The sequence below is a fragment of the Pichia kudriavzevii genome, chromosome 2 (assembly GCF_003054445.1).
Source record: "Pichia kudriavzevii chromosome 2, complete sequence".
Taxonomy (NCBI): domain Eukaryota; kingdom Fungi; phylum Ascomycota; class Pichiomycetes; order Pichiales; family Pichiaceae; genus Pichia; species Pichia kudriavzevii.
The window spans coordinates 570861-595629 of record NC_042507.1 but is presented as its reverse complement, the minus strand read 5'-3'; the positions used below and the strand labels follow the sequence as shown (position 1 = coordinate 595629).

The 24769-nt window shown below is 36.6% G+C and overlaps 15 protein-coding genes across 15 annotated transcripts; 6 read left to right on the top strand and 9 right to left on the bottom strand.

The window, feature by feature from the left end:
• Positions 1 to 23: 23 nt before the first annotated feature.
• On the bottom strand, positions 24 to 1640 carry C5L36_0B03030 (uncharacterized protein; the record flags this gene model as incomplete). The annotated part of the gene is made up of 1 exon (XM_029464666.1): positions 24 to 1640. One exon carries the CDS (start codon positions 1638 to 1640, stop codon positions 24 to 26), a length of 1617 nt encoding a protein of 538 aa, XP_029320525.1.
• Positions 1641 to 2025: 385 nt separating this feature from the next.
• On the top strand, positions 2026 to 2523 carry C5L36_0B03025 (uncharacterized protein; the record flags this gene model as incomplete). The annotated part of the gene is made up of 1 exon (XM_029464665.1): positions 2026 to 2523. The coding sequence occupies one exon, from the start codon at positions 2026 to 2028 to the stop codon at positions 2521 to 2523; it is 498 nt and encodes a 165-aa protein (XP_029320524.1).
• A 67-nt stretch (positions 2524 to 2590) lies between these two features.
• Positions 2591 to 3115, bottom strand: C5L36_0B03020 (uncharacterized protein; the record flags this gene model as incomplete). Its single annotated transcript, XM_029464664.1, has 1 exon — positions 2591 to 3115. One exon carries the CDS (start codon positions 3113 to 3115, stop codon positions 2591 to 2593), a length of 525 nt encoding a protein of 174 aa, XP_029320523.1.
• A 464-nt stretch (positions 3116 to 3579) lies between these two features.
• Positions 3580 to 4437, top strand: C5L36_0B03010 (uncharacterized protein; the record flags this gene model as incomplete). Its single annotated transcript, XM_029464663.1, has 1 exon — positions 3580 to 4437. The coding sequence occupies one exon, from the start codon at positions 3580 to 3582 to the stop codon at positions 4435 to 4437; it is 858 nt and encodes a 285-aa protein (XP_029320522.1).
• A 93-nt stretch (positions 4438 to 4530) lies between these two features.
• Positions 4531 to 7728, bottom strand: C5L36_0B03000 (uncharacterized protein; the record flags this gene model as incomplete). Its single annotated transcript, XM_029464662.1, has 1 exon — positions 4531 to 7728. One exon carries the CDS (start codon positions 7726 to 7728, stop codon positions 4531 to 4533), a length of 3198 nt encoding a protein of 1065 aa, XP_029320521.1.
• A 345-nt stretch (positions 7729 to 8073) lies between these two features.
• On the bottom strand, positions 8074 to 9513 carry C5L36_0B02990 (uncharacterized protein; the record flags this gene model as incomplete). Its single annotated transcript, XM_029464661.1, has 1 exon — positions 8074 to 9513. The coding sequence occupies one exon, from the start codon at positions 9511 to 9513 to the stop codon at positions 8074 to 8076; it is 1440 nt and encodes a 479-aa protein (XP_029320520.1).
• A 266-nt stretch (positions 9514 to 9779) lies between these two features.
• On the top strand, positions 9780 to 11366 carry C5L36_0B02980 (uncharacterized protein; the record flags this gene model as incomplete). Its single annotated transcript, XM_029464660.1, has 1 exon — positions 9780 to 11366. The coding sequence occupies one exon, from the start codon at positions 9780 to 9782 to the stop codon at positions 11364 to 11366; it is 1587 nt and encodes a 528-aa protein (XP_029320519.1).
• A 44-nt stretch (positions 11367 to 11410) lies between these two features.
• Positions 11411 to 12613, bottom strand: C5L36_0B02970 (uncharacterized protein; the record flags this gene model as incomplete). Its single annotated transcript, XM_029464659.1, has 1 exon — positions 11411 to 12613. One exon carries the CDS (start codon positions 12611 to 12613, stop codon positions 11411 to 11413), a length of 1203 nt encoding a protein of 400 aa, XP_029320518.1.
• A 211-nt stretch (positions 12614 to 12824) lies between these two features.
• C5L36_0B02960 (uncharacterized protein) lies at positions 12825 to 13277 on the top strand (the record flags this gene model as incomplete). Its single annotated transcript, XM_029464658.1, has 1 exon — positions 12825 to 13277. One exon carries the CDS (start codon positions 12825 to 12827, stop codon positions 13275 to 13277), a length of 453 nt encoding a protein of 150 aa, XP_029320517.1.
• An 88-nt stretch (positions 13278 to 13365) lies between these two features.
• Positions 13366 to 14385, bottom strand: C5L36_0B02950 (uncharacterized protein; the record flags this gene model as incomplete). The annotated part of the gene is made up of 1 exon (XM_029464657.1): positions 13366 to 14385. The coding sequence occupies one exon, from the start codon at positions 14383 to 14385 to the stop codon at positions 13366 to 13368; it is 1020 nt and encodes a 339-aa protein (XP_029320516.1).
• Positions 14386 to 14732: 347 nt separating this feature from the next.
• Positions 14733 to 15137, bottom strand: C5L36_0B02945 (uncharacterized protein; the record flags this gene model as incomplete). The annotated part of the gene is made up of 1 exon (XM_029464656.1): positions 14733 to 15137. The coding sequence occupies one exon, from the start codon at positions 15135 to 15137 to the stop codon at positions 14733 to 14735; it is 405 nt and encodes a 134-aa protein (XP_029320515.1).
• A 472-nt stretch (positions 15138 to 15609) lies between these two features.
• Positions 15610 to 17790, top strand: C5L36_0B02940 (uncharacterized protein; the record flags this gene model as incomplete). The annotated part of the gene is made up of 1 exon (XM_029464655.1): positions 15610 to 17790. One exon carries the CDS (start codon positions 15610 to 15612, stop codon positions 17788 to 17790), a length of 2181 nt encoding a protein of 726 aa, XP_029320514.1.
• A 301-nt stretch (positions 17791 to 18091) lies between these two features.
• Positions 18092 to 20632, bottom strand: C5L36_0B02930 (uncharacterized protein; the record flags this gene model as incomplete). The annotated part of the gene is made up of 1 exon (XM_029464654.1): positions 18092 to 20632. The coding sequence occupies one exon, from the start codon at positions 20630 to 20632 to the stop codon at positions 18092 to 18094; it is 2541 nt and encodes an 846-aa protein (XP_029320513.1).
• A 392-nt stretch (positions 20633 to 21024) lies between these two features.
• Positions 21025 to 22359, top strand: C5L36_0B02920 (uncharacterized protein; the record flags this gene model as incomplete). Its single annotated transcript, XM_029464653.1, has 1 exon — positions 21025 to 22359. The coding sequence occupies one exon, from the start codon at positions 21025 to 21027 to the stop codon at positions 22357 to 22359; it is 1335 nt and encodes a 444-aa protein (XP_029320512.1).
• Positions 22360 to 22385: 26 nt separating this feature from the next.
• C5L36_0B02910 (uncharacterized protein) lies at positions 22386 to 24512 on the bottom strand (the record flags this gene model as incomplete). Its single annotated transcript, XM_029464652.1, has 1 exon — positions 22386 to 24512. The coding sequence occupies one exon, from the start codon at positions 24510 to 24512 to the stop codon at positions 22386 to 22388; it is 2127 nt and encodes a 708-aa protein (XP_029320511.1).
• Positions 24513 to 24769: the final 257 nt, after the last annotated feature.

Here is a 24769-nt window from a genome sequence, read left to right as displayed (position 1 = left end):
AAACTAAAATTGATATATAATTATTATTTGAACCAGCCAAATAAACCCTTCTGTTTTGGCCGTTTATTTTTTGATTTTTCCTTCACGTCAACTTGATCCTTACTTGTTGAAGACGAATCAACAGGTTTTCGTTGTATATTTACATTCAAACCCGACAATCTACGCTCGTATTTAGAAAAAAGTTCTTGTTGTTCTCTAGTTTGACCTAAAGGTAATTGTTTCTTTGCAGATAAAGTGGTATATTCCGGGGTATCGTCAATTGCAAATTCTTGTTCAGAATGTTTGTTGTTTAGGGTACTTAGGGTATCATTATCTAGAACAGCCAACATGCTCCTTCTCCGCTGTTGCTGTTGTTGGTCTGGCGGTACTTGTAACGATGAAGAGTTTGAGTTTGTTTTAGCTAGTTCCAAAAAAGGTGTTTCGTTTAAGTTGTCAAATAGAGAAGAAGCAGTGGTGTCATTTGTCTTCATTTTGGACAAGTTAGTCGTTGAAGACATTGAGTCTTGGGAGGAATAAGAAATATCATTTACCAGAATTGATGGAGCGTATGAAGAAGAGTTTGATCCTTTTTTCTCAATTGGCAGTTTGAAGCTAATTGACGAAACTGGGGGTTGGCTACAATTCAGACCGGTATTTTGGGGGACATTCCACTCTCTCAATCTGTTATTTCTATAATCTTCACCAACTAGAACCACAGAAATGAATTTCCTTTCAGGTGTCGTCATTGATGTTGATTTGGTTTGTTCATTAGCAGTCCCGACTATAACAACACTAGGTTGATACAAATTTAAAACTTCATCCATATACGAGAAAGATTTGAAAAACTCAAAAGTGACACTGATTGGTTTTTCTCCAATTTTATCATTAGCACCAATATGGGATAAAATCAAGTCAGTGAAATCTTCAATAAAAGACTCCAATTGTTCAGTTTTATCATTGCCGAGAATTGAAGTTGAAAGTGAACAACAAATTACCAACGTATCGCCCTTAGATGCAATATGGTTCAAAAAGTAGTCGATCGATGATAGCGACGCCGATTTATTTGATAGCAATACAATATAGAACCGATCACTAAAATCGTTATTAGCTAATTTGGAATGTGTATAGTTGAAGCAAAAGGAATTTTTCGTTAATATTGGTTTTGTGGGGTATTCTTTCAAAATCGCATTTGGGGACAAATTACGGAAATGTGTATCTATAAGATTTTTATTGCGATTAGAGATGGAATTTGTTTGTAGTCTTGATGTAGGAGAGAAACCGTAACTTTTTTGAAAGTCAATGGTTCTATTATTGAATTGAGAATCCAACTCGAGTAATTCACTATCAGACAGGCCCCCATAAGGTGATTTGTGAACCCGAGACGGCTCTGAGGATTGTAGTGAATTATGGTCAGCAGCATTGTTGGATGAGAAGGAGCTCTTTTGCGCTTGAGGGGAACCTGGCAAAGAGAAATTGCCTATAGTATTTATAGATAAGGTGCTGTCCTTTGTTGAGCGGGGCTGTGCGGGGAGGTCATTCTTTAAAATTGGCTTGATAGTGGGAGATAATTGCTCTTTGCAATTTGAAGGCGGGTGTTTTTCATGGGGGTTTGGATCGTAGTGATCAAAGGAGACTCTGCGGCGAAAGCTGGATGAAAGCATGAAATGGTGGGGGAAAGAAAAGATCAAAAGAATCAAAATGGAAGAACAAAGTGTGTTTCCGTAAAGTGGGCTAAGAGTAAAGCATGAACCGTATCTTAAGGACCCTTTCAAATAAGAGCAGAAACTTAAAGAGCGAAAACGAGCATGAATTAAGTGAAGTTTTCGTAATTTAGAAAACACCCATAACTTGCTCGATTAGGCAATTTCGTATTCTTTGTTTTATAGTTGCTTCTTTTTTTTTCACTTATTAGTTGCCGTGACGGAAATTCTATCTTTGGAAAGCTGAAAGAGGGTTTGAACTGAGTTCAAACGAACAGGAAAACAAAGGAGAATAACTGGGTTAGCTTTGGGTCATCATACATACACACATACATCCACATACACAATGAACCACACCGATTACGAAAGAGAAATCCAGTTGGCAGTGGCTGCTGCTGTGGAAACCATGGACACTGATAGACTTCACCCACAGGTGCAGGAAACGTGTCGACATAACGACAAGCTCCTCCCTCTCTCAGAGAAGGGCCTCGATATGTCACCACTCAGCGAAAAATACACTGGAGGGTCTCAGGGAGACGTCAATCTCCTATTGTTGGCGAGCCATTCTGCCCTTCGATTGCAAAGAAACGCGCTCATACATAGTGTTATAACGGAAAACCCACTACTGGTGGATAAACACAGATATTTACAACGGAGAGAACTAGAATCAATTTATGAAGAACTTGAGAAACGAGCCAGCGCAAGAAAGGGAGAGCTGACTGTTTTAGAAAATGACCGCAAACAACAACTGGGGGAATTTGCGCCTATTAACAACTTCTTAACAAATAGATGGAATGAAAAACTAAATGAGAAAATTCAGCAAGAAATCGCCAAAATTAAATAGTTTTTATAGTTGAAATTATATAGATTGATATTTAACTTACTTTTAAACATAATCCTAATCAAACTATTTAAGCACCGATAACATCAGCATCATACTTAGCCTTGAACCAGTTGATTGCATCGGTTTGGGAGACCTTGTGGTACTTACCAACGGTACCTCTACATCTCTTTCTTCTAGCAACTCTGAAACCTGCTCTACCCATAACAACGAAGAAATCCATACCGTAAATACCAATATTTGGATCGTACTTGATACCTAAGTCAATGTGTTCTTGGATACCAAAACCAAAGTTACCACTGGTGGAGAAGTTGGATGCTCTTAATTGGTATTCCTTGACCTTTAAACCTCTTTCTAAGATTTCTTCAGCCTTTGGACCTCTGACAGTGACGTGAACAGAAATCTTTTCGTTTCTTCTGATACCAAAAGATCTGATGGTGTATCTTGCCTTAGAGTGGACTGGAGTTTGACCTGATAATTGTTCTAAGACCTTAGATGCTCTGGTTAATCTATCACCAGATTCACCAACACAAATGTTTAAGACCAACTTTTCGATCTTTAATTCTCTCATAACATTGCTGCTCTTGTCAGACATCTTGTATTTCTTGTTCAGATGGGGGAGTTGTAAAATGACACAATAAATCTAAAGTTTTACAGTTAAACTTACTTCACTACAATATTAATATTTTTCATCGTACCTCACCTCTCTCTCTCTTTCTCTCTTTCTCGCAATACCAGTGAAAATCTGTAAAGTAAATAAAACTTTTTCTGCGCGAGTTTGCTCAAGCAATTTGTACCACTCACGTGCTAGGAGTGAGGGCTTTTGTAAGACGTGGAGGGAAAGCCCTCGCATTTCCTAATACGGGGTATTTTCATTTCGACTTGTTTTTATACCAAGTAGGCAGGCTTGCACGTGACTTTGTGTTTCCTTTTACGGCGATTTGGAAGGCAAAATGAATTTCAACTTGTAGTATCAAAGTACACGATAGTAGCAAACAACAGATTGATAATCCTTTAAAGGAAACTCAAACGACATACAAACGATCAATCTTATCAACCATGTTATCCATTAACGATGTTGCTAACAGATACAAATTTCAATCAAGTCTTGATGCTGAATTGAGCCAATATAACTCGTCGTTATCAAGAACTCCAGCTTCAGTTGATAGCCTATCGCCATCTATTACAATCCCTCCAATTTCACAGCCAACCGAATTTTTGCGTGCCCACACTGATGATGAAACCAATCCAGATTGTTCAATCAAAATTGCCCATGGTACAACTACCCTAGCGTTTCGTTTCCAGGGAGGCATCATTGTCGCTGTTGATTCTAGAGCAACTGCAGGTAACTGGATTGCATCACAAACCGTTAAGAAAGTCATTGAAATCAATCCAATGTTGCTAGGTACTATGGCTGGTGGTGCTGCCGACTGTCAGTATTGGGAAACCTGGTTGGGTTCCCAATGTAGACTGCATGAACTAAGAAATAAAGAGAGAATCACCGTTGCGGCAGCTTCAAAGATATTGTCAAATTTGGTGTATAATTATAAAGGTATGGGCTTGTCGATGGGTACCATGGTCTGTGGTTGTACACCAAAGGAGGGACCAACCATCTATTATGTGGATTCCGATGGTACTAGACTAAAGGGTGACTTATTTTGTGTTGGTTCCGGTCAAACGTTTGCATATGGTGTCCTAGACTCGAATTACAAATGGGATCTAACGGTTGAAGAAGCTTTATATCTAGGAAAGAGATCTATTTTAGCAGCAGCTCACAGAGATGCCTACTCCGGTGGCTCCATTAACTTATACCATATAACTGAAGAAGGATGGAAATACCATGGTAACTACGATGTTGGACCTCTCTTCTGGGAGATAAAAGAAAAGGAAGGCTCATTCAATAATGTCAATGCATAACTATATATAAACATCTAGGTTTTTTATTCTCTTTTATATTATACAAATGTCTCTATTATATCGTTGTACATTAATACTCTGATGAAGACTGCATTAATCCAGTCGAATTTTTTTGTTCTCTGGTTCTTCAGTTTCTGATGCAATTCTTTTCTTACTTGTTTCATCGTCGGTATTATTATCGTCACTCTCATCTTTGTTTCGATTCTCTAAGTCAGCTAGCATCATATCTAATTCATCCTCGCCTTCCTCTTCAATTTCATCTTTTACAACAATATTGTTATTGCTATTACTATCAGAATGCGAAGTCTTAATTGTCTCGGAATCAAGTGAAGTATCACTATTTCCCCCAACTATTGCACTTGTACTTGTGCTAACTCTGCTCATTATGTCTCCAGTAACAGTGCTCAAACCACACTCAGAGTCATTTCTCTGCACTGCTACTGTTGTTGTGGAAGTTTCAGCATTGCCAGATTTCTGCTCCCCTTCACTGGCTGATATCTTAGTATCAATGTTCCCACTATTCATACTTGTGGGCTTGCCAAATTTAGCAATACTTTTCTTAATTGCTAAATCATTATTTTCTATTTTGTTCAAATTCCTCTCATGAATCTTGCTTTTTGTGTAAAACTGTGGTTTCATCAACCCAGTATTGTTAGTAATGTTACCTCCTAACTTTATAGGTTTCATGCTATTGATTCCACCCGTACTTCCTGTACTCAGTCCCGCATTAATAGGTTTGACACTGGGTTTAAATGAAGGTTTCATAGGTTGTGTTGCTTTAAATTGTGGTTTAGTCATAGTCTTGGGGAATTGGTAAATTACAGGTCCACTGCTTTTGGTGTCCTTTGATAAATCTGGCTTGAAAAATTTGGGCTTGCCCAGGTCTGGTTTAACTGGTCTAGGAGGGTTTGACCCTTCCTCTCTCTTAATTGCTATAACAGGTTTGTTCTGCTGTGGCTTGGCCTGTATTTTAATTGCAGAGTTTATCGTAGGGGTATTTTTAGAATTACTTGCACCATTGCTGTTATTCGGAGTTGATGTCGAAGATACAGGTGCAGATGCAGATCCGGTAGTAGCTTGTGTTCCCTGTGAATTGGTAATTTTAGGCGGCAAATGCGGTGTTAAACCTTTCTGTTTACAGACTTGTAATGTTGCAGCGTTCAAGGCTGCTGTCAAAATCTTTGTGACGTGGCCCGGGTTCTTATCAATTAATGTGACGAGTGGGAAACCCTTGATAGCAAAATTTTTTGCTGCTTGATCAACTTGAGAAATCGTCATTGCTAATGCCTTAGTTAAGATTTCTGTGGACGTTGCTCTATCGTACATCTTACGTGACTTAGTTAGAGAAATTAATTCCTTTTGGAGATATGTCAATGCTTTTTTCGTATTGGCTGACATATTTGAGTCCTTAGAAATAGGAGAACTTGTGTTTTTCCCTGCTGAAGATTGTTTTGATGATCCTTGTAAGTTTTGTGCATTACTCATTGAAGTCTTGTTTAGTGAACTAGATGATAGTGATGGATTTGATGGCTTGGCACTAAAACTGGTGGTCATCCCCTGTGATGACATCTTGGTTGAACTCGACGAGTTTTTGGAAATAATTTTCTGTGATAATTTTGCTTTAGCCTTGGCATTCTCTAATTGTTTTTGCCTAATTCTATCCTTTTCTGCAACAACTTCCTCATTAACACCCCAAAGCCATCCTTTCCCTTCTTTGGAGATTTTTCTAAATGACTTGTTCAATGAAAGATTGTGTCTGACACTACTTTGCCATCCATCAGGACAATAGAAATAGTATGGATATAGCTCCTGTATTCCTTTGTAAATTTCAGACAGTGACATGCCTCGCTCCGTTCCTTTCTTGCGTAAACACTCCGTAATCATTATGGAGTATGCGATATTCGGCTTCGTTCGATATGGCTCTGGAATCTCTTCCAAAGTATAAACTTTCTTCTTAGCTTTGCTTTGCCTCTTAGGTTTAGGTTTCTCGGCTTCAGGGGCAGCTTCGGACTTAGGTTTAGATTTTGAATTGGAAGAAGGTGTAGATTTTTTCTTGCTCTTATTTTTGTTAGTATCAATAGGATCAGGCACGTCCGGAGGCTGTACACTGTTCTCCCGTGCTAAAACCCTTCCAATCTCTCTTTCTATCTCCAATTCACGTTTTCGTTCATACTCGGGATCAAAAACGATATTTAAAACATTTGGGTCCTTCAATAGTATATCATTGTCTTGAATGTCTTTCTTGATTTCATCAAAGTTGGCAACTAAATTATCCAAGTTTTCTAGGTGTATATCTTTTTCGTATTCTACCTTGGGTTTCACTTCAATGTTTCCCTCCAATTTATCTTCCAATTTAGATGCAACGTTGTTGTTATTAGATTGTTCACCTTCTCGTTGGGGTAAAACAAAAGCAAATTCAGTCTCACCTATTTGAATCTTGGCACCATCTCCTAAAGGAACCGTCAGTCCCTTTTCGACAAAATTCCCGTCAACAAATGCGCCATTTCTACCTAAAACACTAAGTTCAAATCTCTGGTTCCCAAAATTATAGAAAATCTTGGCATGTCTCCTAGAAATTGCTTTTTGATTGCCTAGATGAATATCTAATGATTCGGTCAAGGAATCGCCTTCAACCATTCTTCCAAGTAAAATTTGCATAGTTTGAACATAAAATGTGAATGACTCAAAATCTAACATTGCATAAGCCTGAATTTTCTGTTCCAGTTCCGTTCCTAATTGCTGGACGCTGGGGCTTTCTATACTCTCAGTATTCTTTTGTAAACTATTTTGGATCTTCATTGCATCATTCGGAGATGGGTGTAAATGAACAGTTTCTGTTTCTTCTTCAAGCTTTGATGTTTTATATTTCTGCTCAACGTTATCTGGCGCAGATTGGGTTTCAGCGGCTGGTAGAGTGGTTATGTTAACAGTTTCGTTCTCTTTTCTTGCTGAATATATCTCACCAAGTGAATTACTAATATTAGATGATGTCGTTTGTTTTTCTGGTGATGATTCGGTTGACTTCACGATGGTTGTTATTGTTGTGGGATTACTAGGATCATCAATCACTAGGTTATCCAACGACGGTAAACTTGTCATACCTGCATCTGTAGTTGAGTGGCCTACCTCACCTACATTTTCTTGTTTAACCACATCGTTAGTCTTAGCTTTATGCAAAGGTTCTAATTCCGACGATATTCTATCAACTGCTGAATTTGATGCGTGCAATGATTGCAGTTCTTCATGGGATTGCTGCATCTCGTTGGCAATGTTGGGCTCAACCGATGACATCTCCTTGGTATTCTCTTTTTATGAGGTATCTCTTTCCTATGCTATGCAAGTATAATGGGCTTTTCAGACTGGTATGACTTAACTCTGATAAACTATTGCTGGCATGAGAGACATCCACATGTGGAAAACCTGGAAACAACTTTTTTTTATTTTCTGATATTTTCTTTGAGATTTTTTTTTTCTTCCTCTTTATCCAGAATGGATCCACCCATTGTCAAATAGATTCTAATTTGCCCCGTTAAGGCACCGTTTAACCCTTAAATACATAGGGTAATATTATATTGTAATCTATAAAATAGTACAGAAATGAAGAATAAGAGTCTGGAGGATGTGACCTCATTTAATCTATAATGTCTGAATAAAAGAGCTGATGCTTTCCACAGGAAGACGATCGATAAGAAACATTTCGAGTACACGCTTAACGTCCGGGTTGGCATTTAAAATGCACATATCTTCTGGAGACAACCACTCCATTACTTTACCTTCCTTAATAACAGATAGAAGGTAGAAGTGGTCATATCCTGCAGCTGAATAAGGTTTCGATCCTGTGGCCGCCTCTAGTAGAATTAACCCTGCGCTAAAGGAATCACTGTTGGGCGTAGGTAACGGATGTTTACTGAAATCCAGCAACTCTGGCGCTGTAAATTGAAGTGTCATGTCGGGACACTTCACCATTCCTTGAATCTCGTTTGTCGACGAAAAATCTATCACTTTAAATAGCACCTGACTTATTTGTGACTCAATAGGCAATGTAGAATTATATTCGGTGATCATGACATTATCGGTCTTAAGATCACAATGGACTAGTCCTAGTGTTTTCAAAACTTTAAGAGCGTCTAGCAATGTCTGACATAATTTCCACCATAAGGTTAGATGTATTTTCGTTTTGTCTGCCTCTGCCTCCTTGGATTGCGTGCTTACAAACTCAGTCAAGCTATACGTCATTCTTTTCATAACCAAACATGGAAAAGCTTCTCTCGGCTTGATCATGTCAAATTTTTGTCTATCAATATAGTACAACCCATAACAATCAATAAAGGGGAAGAACCTACATTCAGTTTGGAACCAAGTGTTCTGGAACTCTCTTAATTTAATAGCCATCTTAGCTTCTTGGAGTATATACTTGACTTTACTCTTATTTATTGGTATCTTGATGGCAGTACTAAATACATTATCGATTGAGCCAGTTGTTGATAGTTCGCATGCATAAACATAAGCATTGCCACCCTTACCTAACCTTTCGACAAGCTTTATATCGAATACCTCGGGTATCAAAACAAATGACTCTAATTTGTCATCGTTAAGTGGATATTTCGTTATTTCTTTGGTATCACCATATATGTGGGGGGATTTTGAAAACGGTACTTGATCGAGATATGGGGTCACTGGTGTCACTGGACTATTAGGATAGTCAAAGTTGGAGCCTAAAGTTGGAGTGTTAAACAAGTCGTCTAAAATGGGACTTTCCACATTAATTTTATCACTATGGTTAGAACAATCCCCAGGTTTTCTATTGCTTGGGCTTTCATTAAAGGATACTCCTACAAGAAGTGACTTTTTCTTATCTTTGGTATCACCAGACCTCCTGTTTATTAAGGATGGCACATTTTTATTTTGCATTAACATATAGGAGTCATTGTATGTCGTAGACGGGGAATCTTGGCATTTGTTTTGATAGGTATTGTTTATGGATGTGATAGCTAAGGATGTATCGGACTCAGAAAAGTGGTGATCAAGTAGGGAATTATCCGTGTGAGATGATAGAGACGTTTCATTTCGATACATTGCTTGTATATACTTAGTGTAGACGGTTTATTTCCTCTATAAACAAGACTAGCTCTTCAAGCTTTTAATTTAATAAAGAAGATAGTGCAGATTAAAAAACGATAACGGACGTTTAAAAAAAAAAAACAAAAGCACGCTCGCATTTTGGCTGGTTTTTCTCATTTCCGCTTTTCCTACCTGACGTCTCCTACTTCTAAGGCCATGGGGAAGTTTCACGGAGTAGGGAATATTCTTCTTCCCCGTGACTGAGAACGTGAGAAAACGCTATGTCGGAGAGAGATCTAATACATAGAGAAGATAGCGGGCTTCTGTGGTTGGAAAGAAAACTAGAAGTCCTTGGGAGACCATCGGTTTGGTTAATAATTGCATGGAGGTTGGTAAATGCTTTCACTATTAACACGTTTTTCCAAGCTGATGAATATTGGCAGGCATTGGAACCTGCCCATGCAATGGTATTTGGATATGGGTATTTGACATGGGAATGGAAACTTGGGCTCAGGTCGTTTTTGCATCCTTTACTTTATGTTGTGCCTTATAAATTTGTGGATTATTTCAACCTTGACTATACATATCTCCTAGCTGCACCTAAAGTTGTGAACGCATTGGTAGCAATAATAGGTGACTATTATCTTTATGATTTAATCAGGTTGAAGTTTAGGAATGAGAAATTGGCTGTGTTGGTCTGTTATCTAAGTCTGTTTTCTGCTTGGAATTGGTTTTGCTGGTGTAGATCATTTGCAAATTCACTTGAATTAACAACAACCATTGTCTCGCTATACTACCTTTATGCCAACAATATTCTCATTGCACTAATTACTGCAGCATTAACATGCCTTATCAGGCCCACTAGTGCTATAATTTGGTTAATTGTTTTACCCAGAATCTTTTGGAAGAATCCCAAGCATATAATCACTGCCCTAGTCATAGGAACCCTAGTATGTTCATTGGATTTCCTTGTGAACTACTGGTTTTACAGAAAAGCAAAATTTCCATTGTTGAGCTTCTTCAGATTTAATGTGGCAGACAGTTTATCGTCGTTTTATGGTGTTTCCCGGCTAGACTTCTATTTTTTACAAGCTATCCCAGTTATAACGTTGAACTACTTGCCATTCTTTCTGTACGGAATTGCGAAAACATCTTGGTCGGACACTAAATTTCTACTATTGTGTTACATCCTGATTTTTAGCTTGATCCCTCACAAGGAGTTCAGGTTTATTTACCCACTCATGCCCTTTATTCTAACCTATGTGGCATATGGTCTATTTAATATTGCTATTAAGGTTCGGGAAAGAACAATGAAAATTCTTATATTAATCAGTGTCATTATATCAGCTCATCTTGCCTACTACTTCACACAATACCATGAAATGGGAGAGTTAAAATTACCTACGGTAATCAGAAATAAAGTTCTAGAGGCACACTGTGATGAACCACTCAGTGTGGGATTCCTAACTCCGTGCCATTCAACTCCTTTCCAATCGCATATCCATTTGCCTAGCAGAGTAGTCAATGTCTGGTTTCTAACTTGCGAACCGCCACTACCTCATAACATAAAGCCAGGTATTACTTTGGAATCGTACATGGATGAATCAGATTACTTTTATGAAAACCCATTGGCTTTTATTAAAGCTAACTTTCCCTCCATTGTTCATCCAAACATCTCTCCTCCACGTTCGCAATGGCCACATCAATGGCCGCACTATATTGTGATGTACAGTTCGCTTTGGGAGAGCAATGATGATGTGAGGAATTTTCTAGGGCAATACTATGGAATCAATGAAGCATTGTGGAATGCTGCAGGCCATTGGGATCCGCGTAGAGAAGGTCATTTATTATTGTTAAAACTCTTATGAACTCGATAAACTATGTTATGTACATGTAGCTGTCTCTAATACTTTTAAAGATCCCATCTTGTAGATTTTCTCCTGGGATTAGATTGTTGGCGGGCTTGTGGTTCTTCTGCAACCTCAATAATTCTGTCTGCTTCCGAAATTGCCAGTTCAACACTATCCTTCCTAACTTCTTTAAGAAGATTACTTACGCCTTGTCTCTCTGCTTTCTCTACTATTGCTCTGGCTTTTCTATAGTCCTTTTTACGCATAGCTACATCAAAAAGGCCGACGATACATTCAGGGACCCCTAATTCAGCACCCAGTGCAAACCACTCCCGAGACTTGTATAGATCGTTAAATACGTTCAGCTCCAAATACCCAAGATTCGCAAAGGATTCCCTAAATCCTTCGGATGCGGCCATTTGGAAGTGATATCTTGCTACTAATGGGTCCGTTTCATTCAATAGGCCAAGAAAAAAGTGCGCCTGAGGATTATCTGTAGACGGAGCAAGCTCAACAGCTTTTTCAAAGTGCTCCTTGGACTTTCCCAGTTGTTGAGTCCTAAAGTATATCATACCTAAACTACGATGTGCCGCAGCAGCAATAGTTGATCGAGAATCTAACGATAAGAAATGTTCGTATAAAGAAATTGCCCTTCCTAGTTGCTTTGGAGATTCAGTTATAGTGGAAAATGATAAATCAAAAGTTGGTATAAGATCATCGTTTGGGGTATCGTTAGACTCTGCGCATTTTCTCTCAAGAGAATCTGTGTAACCTTTCAACTCTCTGTCGGCTGCTAACTTGAACGTTAGTGGATGTTCCAATTCCATTAATTCTTTTATGTAGCTCTTTGCAGTAGTTTTGTCCTCTTCTGACCATCCTTCGCCTTTCCCTTCTAATGCCATAAAGGATAAAGTGGACAATGCATCCCTGGAGCCTCTCTCGGCTGCCTTTTCAATTAAATCATTCTCTAACTTTAATAGTAGTGGATTGATAGTATGAGTTTGCTTCCTGATTTGAGCCAAAACTCTTTGGAAAACAAGCAAATCATTCCCTTTAAACTTTTCAGGTATATTTGCATAATCAGAACATTCATTGTCGTAAATAGATTCGATTACCGGCAAGTATTTATTAAAGTTGTAACGTGCATCATAATCGAACAGTAGTCTGGAAATCATTTTCTTTGAAGGGAGAATATCTAGCAAAAGAGGTTTCGCATTGGGAATGGATGAATATAATCTCCTTGATGTTTGTATATATGACAACATAATGCTATCCAGTGGAAGGAAGATGACTGTAGGGTGATGTCAAACTGGGGTTTTTAGGGCCTAGACCTTTGCTTAAAAAAAAGTGTACATGAATATTCGTTGGTATCTGTGCGGCAAGATGGAGAGAAAAAAAGTCCCGTTACATAAGATCAGTTTTGTACTTTTTTAGTGAAAATTGAATGGACATACACATAATTTATTTGACAAAGAGATGTCTAATGATAATGATGAAAACTATATTCACCCCATGGAACTTGCAGTGCAATCAATTTTAGAAGGACCTTTGGAATTACTCAATTTAAATCTAAAGTCGCTATACGAGTCTCAACTGATCCTACATACAATCTTACATAAAATGGAGAAGACTTTACAAGAAACTGCCAATAACCTGCGGCCAGGAAGTTTCCCATTAGATGAGCAAATAATTTCAGATTGTTCAGAGAATATAGGCACACAATCAGAAGATCTAGAAAGTTCAAGTACTGCTGAAGATGGTGTCAGGATCGACCATAGCGATGTTAAACCTGAGTTTGATTGCAAAGATTATCTACAAAGGCTAGTAATTTTGAAGAAAAAGATAAAGAATGTAGAGAAAACATTGGATCGTGTGGAAACAAGAATTGTTAAAATAGAGACGGAGATTGGCAACAACTGGGGAGAGTAGATATCAATTTTTTCAAACTACATGGAACAAATACAAAACAGGCTATAAAATATAACTTAAGTATGATTCAATGATCACATTCTAAATTCTAGGAACTTTTAAATGCATTCCAGAGGTGAAATGGATATGTTGATGACTTCAAATGATAAACTTCAACTAGGTAACTGTAGACTATAAACATGATGAAACATACAGTAACTGAAGCCACAAGTTTTGTTGTGCTTTTTTTGAGATTTGGTAAAATTTTGATCAATGAAAACAAACAACCACTCAAGATTGTATAAACGATCGATATGATCTGGGTTTCTGCACCAAACTGCATGTTGAATCCTTTGGCAAAATATACAACATTACCCTCCTTATCTTTTCTACTAGTTTCTGAGTTTCTAATTTGATTGAACATATAGCCGGAAATAAAAAGTATAATCAAACTCAATGAGAACACTTCCCAAACAGTTTTCTGTTGGACAACTTTGAAGATTGAAGACCGAAATTTGAATAGTAGAGCTAGTGATGCAATCCCAATTGCAATAGAAGTATAGAGCTTGGATTTTGATACTGGGATTTGAACTTCTAAAAACTTTGGGTCCAGACCTGGAATATTCTGTGCAAGCCATCTGGTATAGCTGTCTGTATTTTCAACTGTTAAAAAGGAAAATTCATTGGTAAAATCCGCCAATTGAGGAGCTTTTCCCGGTTCATAGTATAACAACTTCGGAACTGATGTCATTCCCAATTTTTCGAAATAAGTTTGTGCACTCATGTAATCTGAAAATCCGAAAATAACTCTCGACTTATCATTGTCACTGTCAATTGGGTTATACATGCCACTCTGAGGATCATTCAAGTTCTCAAAATATTGCTTAGCGATGGCCTTGTACTTTGGACCAAAATCATGGCACAATGTGCATCCGACTCGTGCATCCTCTGCTGTTAGAAATATAACAAAACTATAGTTTTCGTTCTTTATGAGTTTCTCGTAGCTCTTACCATTAACGTATAATAAACCATCTTTTTTAGATGCAATCCTAAGCGCCTCTTCGTAAGATAGTGCAGTTGTATATTGAAGAAATAATAGTAAAAACGGCCAAATGTTGAGCATGTTCATAGTTGGTACAGATTCTCTTTTTGCTTTTCACAATCTGTAATGATTCAATAATGTAGTAAGATGGGAAGGGATACATGTTAGTTATTGGAAAAGAAACACGTCGCTCCAAATTTAGAAGAGGACATTTTTTCACCATAATTTTAAAGTTTAATTTTGAGTTTCTTTTCTTTTGTGGCTTACATCGAGAACAGGTATTTTGCTAATCACTTCAAAGGATGGGCCAATCCGGTTAACGGAAATATCTAACATATGAAGCTTGATGCAATAGACTCTGGCGAAAAGGAGGCTGTGTGAAGTGTAAAAGGAGTTAGCAACATATTTCTAAGCGAAATACTAAGAAGGAGGAACTACATAGTTCCTAAGTAGCTAGATTTGCTGTCTGCACAGAATGATACTTTTACGTTAAGATAATGAGAATATGATATTTGTATTCGTAATGGAAGTTTTTGTGCCTCGAAAGCCATGTAAGAAGCGATTATAATAAGAGTAATAATGTAACCAGTGATCCCAGAACAAAGTCCAGCGAATATCGTAGACAGCACTTTATTTATTTGAAGTGTAGAAGAGCTTTTAAGAAAGAATGCTAGGAAAACTAGATCTTTTGCAAAAAAAAAAAAGCATACTATTCCTGTAGAATACTTACACACTAAACATATATCTTTGCCAATACGGGGAAAAAAACTGCAGATAAACGTAGCAAAGGATGTATATATTAGAAAATAATCCCATATCCGTTTTCTTTCAAACTGCATCGAAATGTACACTCTAAATATCTAAAAATCTGATACGGATGACAAAGATATACGAAGTTGGATAAAGAGGGTGACTGGTTGTTCTTCAGTTGGAAAATACTTCAAATGGAAAACACCGTCTTCTGCATGCATGACTTTGTGGAAACTGGTTTCTAAGTTTCAAGATATATAAATATATTGAAGCAATCCATCAAGACTACATTCAATTTTCTTGCAATCATTTTTTTTTAAATAGAAAATACAAAGCACATTTCATGTCCCTTTACAGAGCATGCTAAGTAATGATATATGAGCAACAAGGAAATCTTGATCTATACAATGGTTGCACACGGTAATTTGAATTGGAAGTCTGATGGTTAAAATTTCAGGTTTCTGCGTCGAGAATTTTTACAACTGTGTCATTTGGAATCCTTTGTTTATTACATACATACTTCAACAATCACTAACTACTTCCACACATTCGTAATTGAAAATGCCTATTAGAACATTACAATACTCTGCAGAAATCTCAAGTTTAGATGATCTCAAAAATGCCGTAATTGGTATTGACATCCAACACTATATCAATGTGCTTTTGCCTCCTGGAACAGATCCAACTTTTGAAGCAATAGGAGGTTTTCCAATATCACTCAAATCCAGAATCATAGCTGATGCACAACATATGGAGTCACTCGATATAAAACCTGTTTATGTTTTTCCAGGTATAAAACCAATTACTCAATTTTCTTACTTACAACAACCGGAATTGCAATATGAAAAACATCTGAAAGCTTCATGGAAAACTAAAGTTGCCAATCCCGAAGCTGATATATCATTCAGAGATTTAAGTAATCCTTATCTCATCAGATTGTTGATGGATGAAATTATGATTATTTTACATGAAAATGAACTAGAATACCTCGTTGCTCCATACACTCAACACCATCAATTGCTATATATGCTAGAAGCTGGAGTTATCAATGCAATATATTCCTCGAACGATTGTCTCTTGTTAGAAAGGCTTGATAATTTTATTGTTGATATCGACTTTACCAATAAAAAGTTTCAGTTTTTGAGCTCCAAACAGATAATTGGCGGCTTTAATCTCGATTTCAAGAGATTTAGAGACATTGCAATGTTACTAGGTAACGTTTTCCAACCTTTTGAATTGAAACCTCCAACTACAACTTTTCATGAGCTAGTTCACACTACTCGCCAAGGATTCAACGCATTATCTTCTTTATCCACATCTAAAGACGATTCATCTAAATTAACCCACTTCATCAACGGGTGCACCATTCTAGACTTTTGTCCAGTTTTGAGAATCAATGGTAAAGTTGAATCATTTTGCATTGCACTGGGTGATTCTGTCATTTCAAGCGCATCTAATAATGATGCTGGCAAAAACGTTAAAGCTAAATTACCGAGAGGTTTGAATGAGGTTTTTGGCTTTCATTTCCCCCAAGAACTATATTTTTACCAATCTATCGGTATGAACATTTTCCCCTTAATTGAATCTTTTATTACATCAGACTATATTGAGAGACTACCACTTGACATGAAAACAGATCCGATATATGAGAAAATAATTCTAGATCATAAATCAATGGAAATGAAAGAAGTTTTATTCAATTTATTCACAAGTACTTTACATCGCTTCTTCCAACACAAAAAAGTAAACTTGAAATCTTATTACACTTCTACCCATCGCCTCAATCTTATTGATTTCAAGTCCGCACAAGTTTCAAATGTTTCAAACTTAATAGTCAGGCATTCAAGCGCTAAATCATTTGATTTAGCTCTATTTTTGAATAGCTTGAATGATGAGTTTATTTACGAATCCACGGTTGCCAATCCAAAGGAAGTGAGTCAAGGGTTGGGAAATATTTTCACTAACTATGAGCTTATTTCAAGCTCACTGCTTGGTACTCTAGTACATTACGGATTTATTGAACTACGTGAGAAGAATTTCAGACTTTCCAAATGGGGCACTACGCTAGTCAAGTTCATTGGCAAACATAATGTCGATATCGAGACTATTTTGCTACTTTGTGTCTTTTTTCAGAGAACTCCTAATTTAGATATGAAGTCATTATCGGCATCTAATGACTTAGATAGCTTAAATGATGTAGTCGATGACTTGGGTACTTTGAATTTGATTGCTCAATTTGCGACATTGTATAAAATCAAAGAATTCAAAGTGGGTAATTATAAAGGTCCTGTCTCTAACTCGTTGCTTCACTTCAATTCTATAATGAGTGCTCTTCACAATGAGATTAAGAATTTTGTTATTGTTGATACTTTGAATTTGCTTCTCCGTAACAAGAATGACATTGATAAATTTAATAGATCACATGAAGATTGGTGTTCGCTGGTCTCTGAGCTACCGTTCAAAATGCCATTATCTAATACAGTAATTGGTTTGATAGTTGAAAAGTCAATCGAAAGCTTTGTTCTTTCTGAAAATTTCAAGGTCGAACTTGATGCGGAATTACTTCCATTCACCGTCATTGTTCAAAATCCATCTAAAGAAGCATTACATGCCCTAAAGTTTGTTATTTCAATTTGTGATTTGGTATATCTTTTATTTGAGAATGGATTAGCAAGCGAAGCTGTTAAATCCAAATTTGAAAGCGTCAGAATGGTTACTGACAAACTAATCTCAAAGTTCTAAAGTGAAAAAAATCCCGTCGTTTATTTTATACAGTGAATTGTTGCCATATCAGTAGCTATATTTTCAGGTATATAGAATTAGAACAAACAGATTAAGTAGAATAAACTATAAGAATTACATGAGATAAGACTAATAAAAACTCAAAACAAAACAAGATAGAACTGAAAAAAACTAAAATAAACTGAAGTAAAATAAACTGAAGTAAAATAAACTGAAGTAAAATAAAGTAATTTTATTGAACACGTGTATCTACAAATTTTTATTAAATAACTAACGCCTGGCCTTTTCTTTATTTCAACCACTAGTATTGGAATAGTTTTATACAGTGATTCAGTGCTTCACCAACCTTATTTATTTGAAACTGTGCTTCATCCCAAGCACCTTTATTTATTGCATCCCATATTCCGGGAAACATGTTTTTCATCTCTATTGAATCATCAAACCCTTCTCCATCATTGAAATACCTTAGCTCGGGCTCTTCTTCCAATCCGTATATTAAATTATAGTTGAAGGGGTGTTCATATGAGCCATCCATATAAATCATTACCTTGGTCATTAATAATAGTTTTGCATTCCAATCCCATCTATTAACTGTAAGAAGGTTTGGTTCTGAACCATGACCATCATCACATATATCATTCCAGGTATTGACAAAGGCTTCATTTTGCTGAGCAATTTCAAGTATTTCGTTTAATGCCTTGTCTATAGAGTCAAAGCTTAAATCATAACCTCTTGATTTGGAATATTCCTTAACGTTCAAGTAGTTGGTTTTCATGTTGTTCCACATTGCCCGTAAATCATATGGTAAAATTGGAGTTTCAACTAATTTTACAGCAACCAAAGCTATTAGTTTAGTCATAAATGCATGCTTCGACATATCTGGATCGATTCTTCTGTTTCTGAAATTATCGAAAGTGTCAAGGCATGAGTTCTTGGAATATTGTGGTATATTAAACTTTTGAACTGTATTTTGGTTTTTTAAATTACCAGAATTTTTTAGTTTCATGGATATTCCAGCAACATTGTGATGTTCAACATTTGGATATGAATTTGAAAGTGAGTTTAGCTGGTAAGGAAACACCTCTAATGAGTTATAGTTAAAGTGAGGAGTTGTAGAATTTGCTTCTGCCATTTTATCTATCGCATCTTTAACCAAATTGAGAAACAGTGGATCTGCAATTATTTCGAGGTTATCACCTTGAATTATATCATCTAAGTCGATGAACGTATAAACATCACGTTTAAATAAATCCTGGTTTTTCATGGCAAAATGAGTTGATCCTGCTAGATTATACTTCGAGCCACCATAAGAAACGAAATAAATGGTTCTAAGTGGACTCCATGATAATGAAGACGACATTGCACTAAAGATATTCATTAATTCCAGCAGAATTGCTGAACCTGAGCTTTCAACTGCACCATAACACATGGTATCTCTCGAAGCGCCAATAACAATGGAAAAAGTATCTTGCTCCATACCCTTAAGTTTTCCTATAATATTCCACGATTCTTTATAAGGGCGTTGGATCAAGCTATTTTGCAACAAAACTTCATCATCTCCACCTGTCCAAATCTGGATTGGTTTGCCTTCAATTTCAATGTCCCATCCCTCAATCCTGGCCCCCTGGTTGGATAATTTGTCCATGATAGTAATAAAATCTTTCCACTTTATAGGTAAGGATGGAATTGAAGGGACAACCCTAGCTTCCTGTAATCTACTGTTTAAATCACCAACATGTTCGACAGGTGATCCTGAATGTATACCTGGAGACAACATGTTTCCTGGCATTTTGTTGGTGAATGCAACAGGTTCTCTCTGTAAAGATTCCAAGTTGTAATATTCCTTCATTTGAGGATCACTGATAAATAAAACACCAATAGCCCCTCTTTCCTGTGCATATTCCAACTTTTTGTAAGCGGGATACATACCACCATACTTTATTATGAGGACTGAACCATTAATCGCAATAGATCTTTCTTGTAAAATCTTATAGTCTTGCAAAGTACCGTAGTTAGCATATATCAACTTACCCCTGGAATTCATGTCTTTCGAACCGGGATTAAATGCTAATTTGTGAATACTGCTCTCTAAATGGTCTTCCAAGGTTTCGACCAAATCGCATTCCACTAGTACCTCATCACCGTTTCCACTAAACAGCAATACTTTAGGCTCAAGTGGATAATTAGTATAAGTATCAAACGCAACATCTGGGTTAATTTCAAGTTTACTTCTCAAAACCAATTCTTCAAAATACCTTGCAAGTGCCATATCTCCACTTGTCCCTGACAAGTGCGGCATAGATGATAAATACTCTAAATTCTCTTCAAGCCTTCTTGGATCAACAGATAATTCAATAAATTCAAGTAACTTGCTTTGATCCGAAAAGTCAGAATGTGATCCAACAACACCATCCGAGCTAAGCCCTGATAATGAAACCGTATAGAGTATAATCGAAACAAATACAATATATATCATTCGTTTTGCTATTAGAGGATTTCCCATTTTAGAAATCATATACTCAAATCTAGCATTGGCATAACAATACAACTGATAAACTGGGTCTAGGGTCTTGGATATTGGCCTCACAACACGAGAATTGAAAGACTCCATAAATTTGCCTGCTTTAGCTCTGAATCCCATATTTTCATCAGTGTTTTCATTCTCAATTTCAAACTCAATAAATGATGGCGGTTCATACGCTGGTGGTAAATCTAACGGTTCTTCACTATCTAAAATTGCATTGTCCCCCATTTGAGTCTCACTTTGGGAAAAAGACGAACTTGGGGGTGAATAGCTCCCAGAGTCTTCAACTGGTAGTCTTGTATACTTACTCGATGACATTTATGAATCTTCAAAATGTACCTTTTGACAAAAGTTTGGTTATTATTTATTGAAAGCTGCACAAACACAAAAAAGTGTGATACAAGATATGTATTGAGTAGAGTTGGATAGGTATCAATAGAAGTATGCAATGGGACTATAACTTCAGTTTCCCTAAAGTGTTTTCCCCTTCTATGCAAGTGTTGGGTATATAAAGTGTCTGTAGAGCACTAGTGGTGTATTGTGGAAAATGTAACGTGAAAGTTCTTGTGTTTCGTTTATGTTATTTGCCATGATTTCTTGCAAATCTTTAGATTTGCGTGCTCGGATACACTTTTTGCATTGGTTGCTATTTCTGGTTTGGTTATATTTCAGACCAAAAAGTGGAATTGTACACATATAAGTAAAATTAAATGCCTGAGAAGAAGCAGTTGAGCTCAAGCAAGTCTTACAATATAGCCCTTGTTTCGGACTTTTTTTACCCACAGCCAGGAGGGGTTGAACTTCATATATATCATCTTGCACAAAATTTGATAGCACGAAATCATAGTGTCGTCATCATAACTCATGCCTATGGCGATAGGCAAGGGATCAGAGTTTTAACTAATGGATTGAAAGTTTATTACATTCCCTATCTTGTTGTTCATAGGCAAAGTACTTTCCCTTCGGTATTTTTAGCCTTTCCAATACTTCGTCAGATATTTATAAGAGAATCTATTGATATTGTTCATGGACATGGCAGCTGTTCCTCTTTGTGTCATGAGGCTATCATACATGGTAATACAATGGGGTTGAAAACTGTGTTTACTGACCACTCTTTGTTTGGATTTGCAGATGTAGCTTCAATCATTCATAATAAGTTGTTAAAATTCACACTGACTGACATTGGACATGTTATATGCGTTTCTCATACATGCAAAGAAAATACGGTTATACGTGCCAACCTAAATCCTTCTTTTGTCAGTGTCATTCCAAATGCTGTTGTCCATGAAGATTTTGAGCCGGCTCCTGTGAGACCATCGTTGGATAGAATTACAATTGTTGTTATCTCAAGATTGTTTCAAAATAAGGGTGCAGATTTATTGACGGCCATTATACCTAGGTTATGCGCTGATAGAGTAGACATACGATTTTTGATTGCCGGTGATGGTCCTAAATTTATTGATCTAGAGCAAATGCGTGAAAGGTATCAACTACAAGATAGAGTTGAACTGATTGGATCGATTAGACATGAGCAAGTTAGAGATGTTATGGTACAAGGCCAAATCTACTTGCATCCGTCATTGACAGAGGCTTTTGGTACTGTTTTGGTGGAAGCTGCATCTTGTGGATTACTTGTAGTCACTACCAATGTTGGAGGTATTCCAGAAGTTTTACCACGTAAAATGACTGTTTTTGCCGACCCAGACGAAGATTCATTGGTTGAATCAGTTAATAAAGCTGTCATGAAACTGAAGGAAAACCAAGTTGACACTTCTACTTTCCATAATGAGATTAAGACGATGTATGGATGGGAGGATGTTGCAAGAAGGACGGAAAAGGTATATGATGATGTTTACAAACGAGAAAATACATCTCTAATTAATAGGTTGATTAAATATTATAATTCAGGTTCGTGGGCAGGTTTATTATTTGTCCTTTGTATTGTCACAGATATATTTATACTGGGTGTGTTAGAAATGATTTACCCTGCAAAGAACATTAGACTAGCCAAAAAATGGCCAAAAAGAAAACTGAAAAGTCTATAAAAATAATTTATAAATTATGTATTCTTCTAATGTAGGTATAGATATTCCAAAAGTTTTTCGTGTTGATGACTTATACTGTCAGGTGATGGTGATAGCGGAGCAAGCGTTAATTCAAATAATTTATTGATTCTCTCCAAGCAATCAGAAGGATTCGTTACTTTGTGAGGTTGTGGAATTGATATTTGTGGTAGTTGAGCCTTAAAGGGAGACGGATTTGACACTTTCTCAATCAACTTTCTTTGATTTTCAATTGTTTTAATCAACTTTAGATTGTTCAAAACATTAAATTCATCAATACTAGAGAGACTACTATCCTCCAAACCAAATTTCATCAACCTGTTTGTAAGCTCCTCAACTTTACTTTGCAAAGCATCTTTAATACTCACCATATCTGAAAATTTTAGTCGCAATTGAGCTTCATGTTTCTCCTTCTCTGATATTGATTTCTCTAGCTTCAATATAATTTTCTGTAATTCTCTATCGTCAGACAACTTCGATTGCAATAAATTAATCTTCAGTTTAAGTTTTTCGACTTGAGAATTATCAAACATGACTTTATTTGGGCCATCCGTTGAAGCAATTTCCCATACTATAGGATCATCGAGTTTTACTGGATCTATCAAATGTGGTGAGTTTGTGAATTCTTCAACATCAACATCCAATCCAAAAAAAGGTCGTAGCTCTTTTAGCCTATTCAAAGTGTCAATATCTGAAGTTTCAGTGCTATAATAATAAATTAAGAGTTCACGATTAATTAATTTAGCTTCAAAATGTTCAGTAGTTAGATACTCGTTAATATCCAACGAGAAATTTATGGAATATGAAAGTAGAAACTCTTCATCTTTATCTTCTGTCTCCAAAAAATCCACGACCAAATTCTGAATTTTTTTTAGCTGATTTTCATATTTCAGTGCGTACTTCATTTTATCGTGAGGAATTGTTGCAAGCATCAGATCCAGTTGGGCAAATAGTTTCAACCACTGTGTGGAATTTCTGTGAGAAGATAGAATTTTCACAAAATTTTTAACCTGAATTAAAACACAATAAAACTCCAATAAATCACCATATTCTGGATTAGTTAAAACTAATTCTTGAACTATTTGTTCGGTAGAGAGGAGGAGTGAACTGTATAGGGAATTGCAGAGGCTATTTTTACCAGAGGTGTACTTTGAACTTAATTTGGAGATTAAATGAGCTGAATCATCTAGCTGTGAATTCAATTGCAAAATTAGTTGATCCTTGAATTCTAGCTTTTTATTTAAATCCAATACTAATTGGTTAAGTTCAATTTCAGTCTGTTCATAGCATCGAATCAAATCCTTATTTTGATTTACTACTTCTTCTAATTCTTCAGCTTTTGTTTTCAAATGTGAGACGTTATCAATGAGGTCATTATTTTGAAATGTTAGATTTTCAATGATTCTCTCTGATTTATTCAAATCAGATATCAATGACTCATTCAAGCCATTTCTGGAAATCTTCAACTGTAGGCTACTCAAATCTTTCTTTAAGGAGTCTATAGTTTTTAGGTAAAATACTTCCTTCTCTGTAAAGCGCTTATTTGCATCGATCAATTTGAGTTCTAATTGTCTCATCTCTAACTTATCAGAGGTAAGATCTTGGTCATGTTTAAGAGACTCTAAGGCATTTTCATGGATCTCTAAATGATTGAGGCGTTCGGTTAGGACATTATAATTGGAAAATATATGCTCATATTCAACATGTAAGACTTCCAAATTACTCTGAGTGTCCAACAATTGGTTATATAGGTTATTGATAGATGTAGAAACCAGATCCTCTTTAGTCTTCATCGATAAGGACTTATTTTCTAGTATATCGTGCAATTGTAAAGGGGACAATCGGTCAGGCCTAACAAAAAGACCAAATAGGTGGTTGTTATGACCAGCATCACCTTCACCACCATCATTGACTGCAAGATTGTTCGAAGGAGATTCTTCATTTGTAAAATACACCACTCCTTGGACAGAACCATTATTTTTCGCAAATTTACGGTACTCGGGGACTAACAGTACACCTGCCCAAAAACCACTAGCAAATTTGGTTTCCCCGAGATACTTTACTGTTCCCACTAGAGAGATCGAGGGGGACAAGCTAAGGGAAACCCAAGAGTCTAAGTGTATTTTATTTTCCATCTTCTCAGGGGGGCGGGAGGAGAGTCCATCAATGAGATGCCAATGCAAGGAAGTCAAGCCAAAAGGGTAAATTTAGGGGAGATCGATGCAAGACAAGTCACTCTCATGCATGTGTTTAGACGCTACTACATGTACTTTAAAAAAAAAAACTAGGCGAGGATCTGGTGTCCATGAAACAAACCACAACTATGAGAATGTGTTTATCAAACACAAGTCCATGCAAATACGTCGATGTTTATGCAACCATTGCACACGAT